The sequence below is a fragment of the Entamoeba nuttalli genome, assembly GCF_000257125.1.
Source record: "Entamoeba nuttalli P19 unplaced genomic scaffold asmbl_6606, whole genome shotgun sequence".
NCBI classification, from domain to species: Eukaryota; Evosea; order Mastigamoebida; family Endamoebidae; genus Entamoeba; species Entamoeba nuttalli.
The window spans coordinates 1-2,240 of NW_008578171.1; the positions used below are offsets into that span (position 1 = coordinate 1).

At 27.0% G+C, this 2,240-nt stretch overlaps 2 protein-coding genes across 2 annotated transcripts; one reads left to right on the top strand and one right to left on the bottom strand.

Moving 5' to 3' along the window:
- Positions 1–352: 352 nt before the first annotated feature.
- On the top strand, positions 353–1,045 carry ENU1_157090 (hypothetical protein; the record flags this gene model as incomplete). The annotated part of the gene is made up of 1 exon (XM_008860749.1): positions 353–1,045. The coding sequence occupies one exon, from the start codon at positions 353–355 to the stop codon at positions 1,043–1,045; it is 693 nt and encodes a 230-aa protein (XP_008858971.1).
- Positions 1,046–1,069: 24 nt separating this feature from the next.
- ENU1_157100 (hypothetical protein) lies at positions 1,070–2,194 on the bottom strand (the record flags this gene model as incomplete). The annotated part of the gene is made up of 1 exon (XM_008860750.1): positions 1,070–2,194. One exon carries the CDS (start codon positions 2,192–2,194, stop codon positions 1,070–1,072), a length of 1,125 nt encoding a protein of 374 aa, XP_008858972.1.
- Positions 2,195–2,240: the final 46 nt, after the last annotated feature.

Below are 2,240 nucleotides of genomic sequence, written 5' to 3' on the forward strand. Positions count from 1 at the left end.
GGAGAATGGACAATTAAATAAATATGCAGGAAGAATTCCTAAAATTGATAAGTTATTGCAACAAATATCAAATATTACTCAATTAAAAGAAGTTAAGGAGAAAATAAAACAATTAGATGTACACAACAATTATATGTCAATACTCTCAAAAATATTAACAGAAGGAAAAGGTTTTGTTCATGAGAGGATTGAATCTCTTAAAAATAAAATCCAGATGACAACTGGTGAAGAACAAGATAAGGCAATCATAGAATATAATGTTTTAGAACAATTCAAATGACTGAAAATAAATTTTTTTGGTTGGTTTAATTTTTTATTAAAGAGAAACTTTTAAGATATAAAACAGAAAAAGATGAACAAATCACAACAAATTGAAGAAGTTATTCAACAAAATAATACAGAAAAACTTCAAGAAATATTAAACCAATTACTTATTGATGTTAAAGACAGAAAAAAGTCACAAGTACTTTGTCAAGAAAATATTCAACAAACTCTTGTTCATCATATTAACGAATTTAAAACAAGAAATTTAGAACTATTAGTAATTGACATTATTTACAATCTTGTTAAACGTCCTAGTCTTGGACATTATTTTACTCCTGAAGTTTCACATGAAATAATCTCAGCATCTTTATACACTACAAATTTTGATATTCTAAGATCTCTCACTAGAACACCTGAACAATGTGAAGTTATTTCTGATCTTATTCCACAAGTTATTGACCATATTCATAATGTCTCATTGCTTGAAAATACATTTGTATGTTATTCTATTGCTAATTTATCAAAGAAATATGCAGATCAATTTATTTCTGTGTTTATTGATGGTGTTAATACATTATGTACATCTGATATTTCAACAATAAAAGAAGAAAATTTGTTTGCTCTTGGAGAAGCTTTTACTTCATTATCTCAACACTTTACAAATAAAATCAAAATTGCTTCTCAGGTTGATGAAAAATTAGTTTCATTAAAGAATAAATATAAATCAAATGCTGTTTTGTGTAATATAATTAGAGATATAATCCAATTTCTAACAAAATAACATTTAAGTAATTCGAAATTAAATTTATTCTTGCTTTGGTTTAGCACAAATATTTTCATTAGAACTTTTTGTTTCTAGATATTGATGAATTGCTTCTTGTTGAGCTAATTGTTCAATACATGATATTATAAAATAAATAATGACTAAACTAATCATTCCATTCCAAAGATAACTAATCAATGGCTTAGGTTTTTCAACATCAACATTGGTGAATTGTTCTGCAGCTTGGTCAAGAAGGTCATTAACAATAACAGATAATTTAACACTAATATGTTTCAAAAAAGAGACAAATAAATCAAGATGTTCTCTACTAAATATTGTGATAAAGAAGATTGCTTGAAGATTAACTTTAATAAACGCCTTACCAATAATTGTCCCTCCAAGAAATGTTTGAAGTGGAATTAAATTATAACCACAACACATTCCACATAAGTCAAATGCTGCATTTGGCCATGCTGAAAGTGCAACAATAGCCCATACACCATATTTATTTACCATATCAATCATTATTAATTGCATCCATTGAATACTTTTAGAAATGATGTTTGTTGGTTTTTCTTCTTTTAAATGTAATAATTCTCTATTTTCTTTTCCTGCCATAGCACTTGTATATGCTAAGAAATATGGTGGAATTTCACCAAACGCTGTTCCTACACCCCAAATAAAACATGGTAAAAATACTCGAATAAATATTTGAACAAACGATGGATTTGCTTGTGTTTCATCAACAACTGATAAACACTTGAAACTATTTGAATTGAACCAAATGTCACTGTATGATGAAAAGTTCATTGAATGACATGCAGATGCAGCTAAACATACATTGAGAATATGTGGGAAAAGGAATAATAATCCAGTATGCATACCTGTTCCTAGACCTACAGAAGAAAGTACACCCAATCCAAACCACCAAAGAATATACTTAATTATGAAATTTGTTGTGAATAAATATGAATGTAAGAATGGTGGTGCAAAAATTGAGAGTATTATATGAAGAATTAAAACTGATAAAATAATAAGAATTGGAGTTGAATGAATAATATAATTATATAACGCTTTTATTTGACGAAGAACATAATAACAGAAAAATTTTAGTGTATCAATAGGATGAGAAAATAATTTTAATGAAACTGCTGATTCAAGACTCATAGAGATATTATTTTAAGATTGAGTAACATGAAGAAGAAAAAAAAAA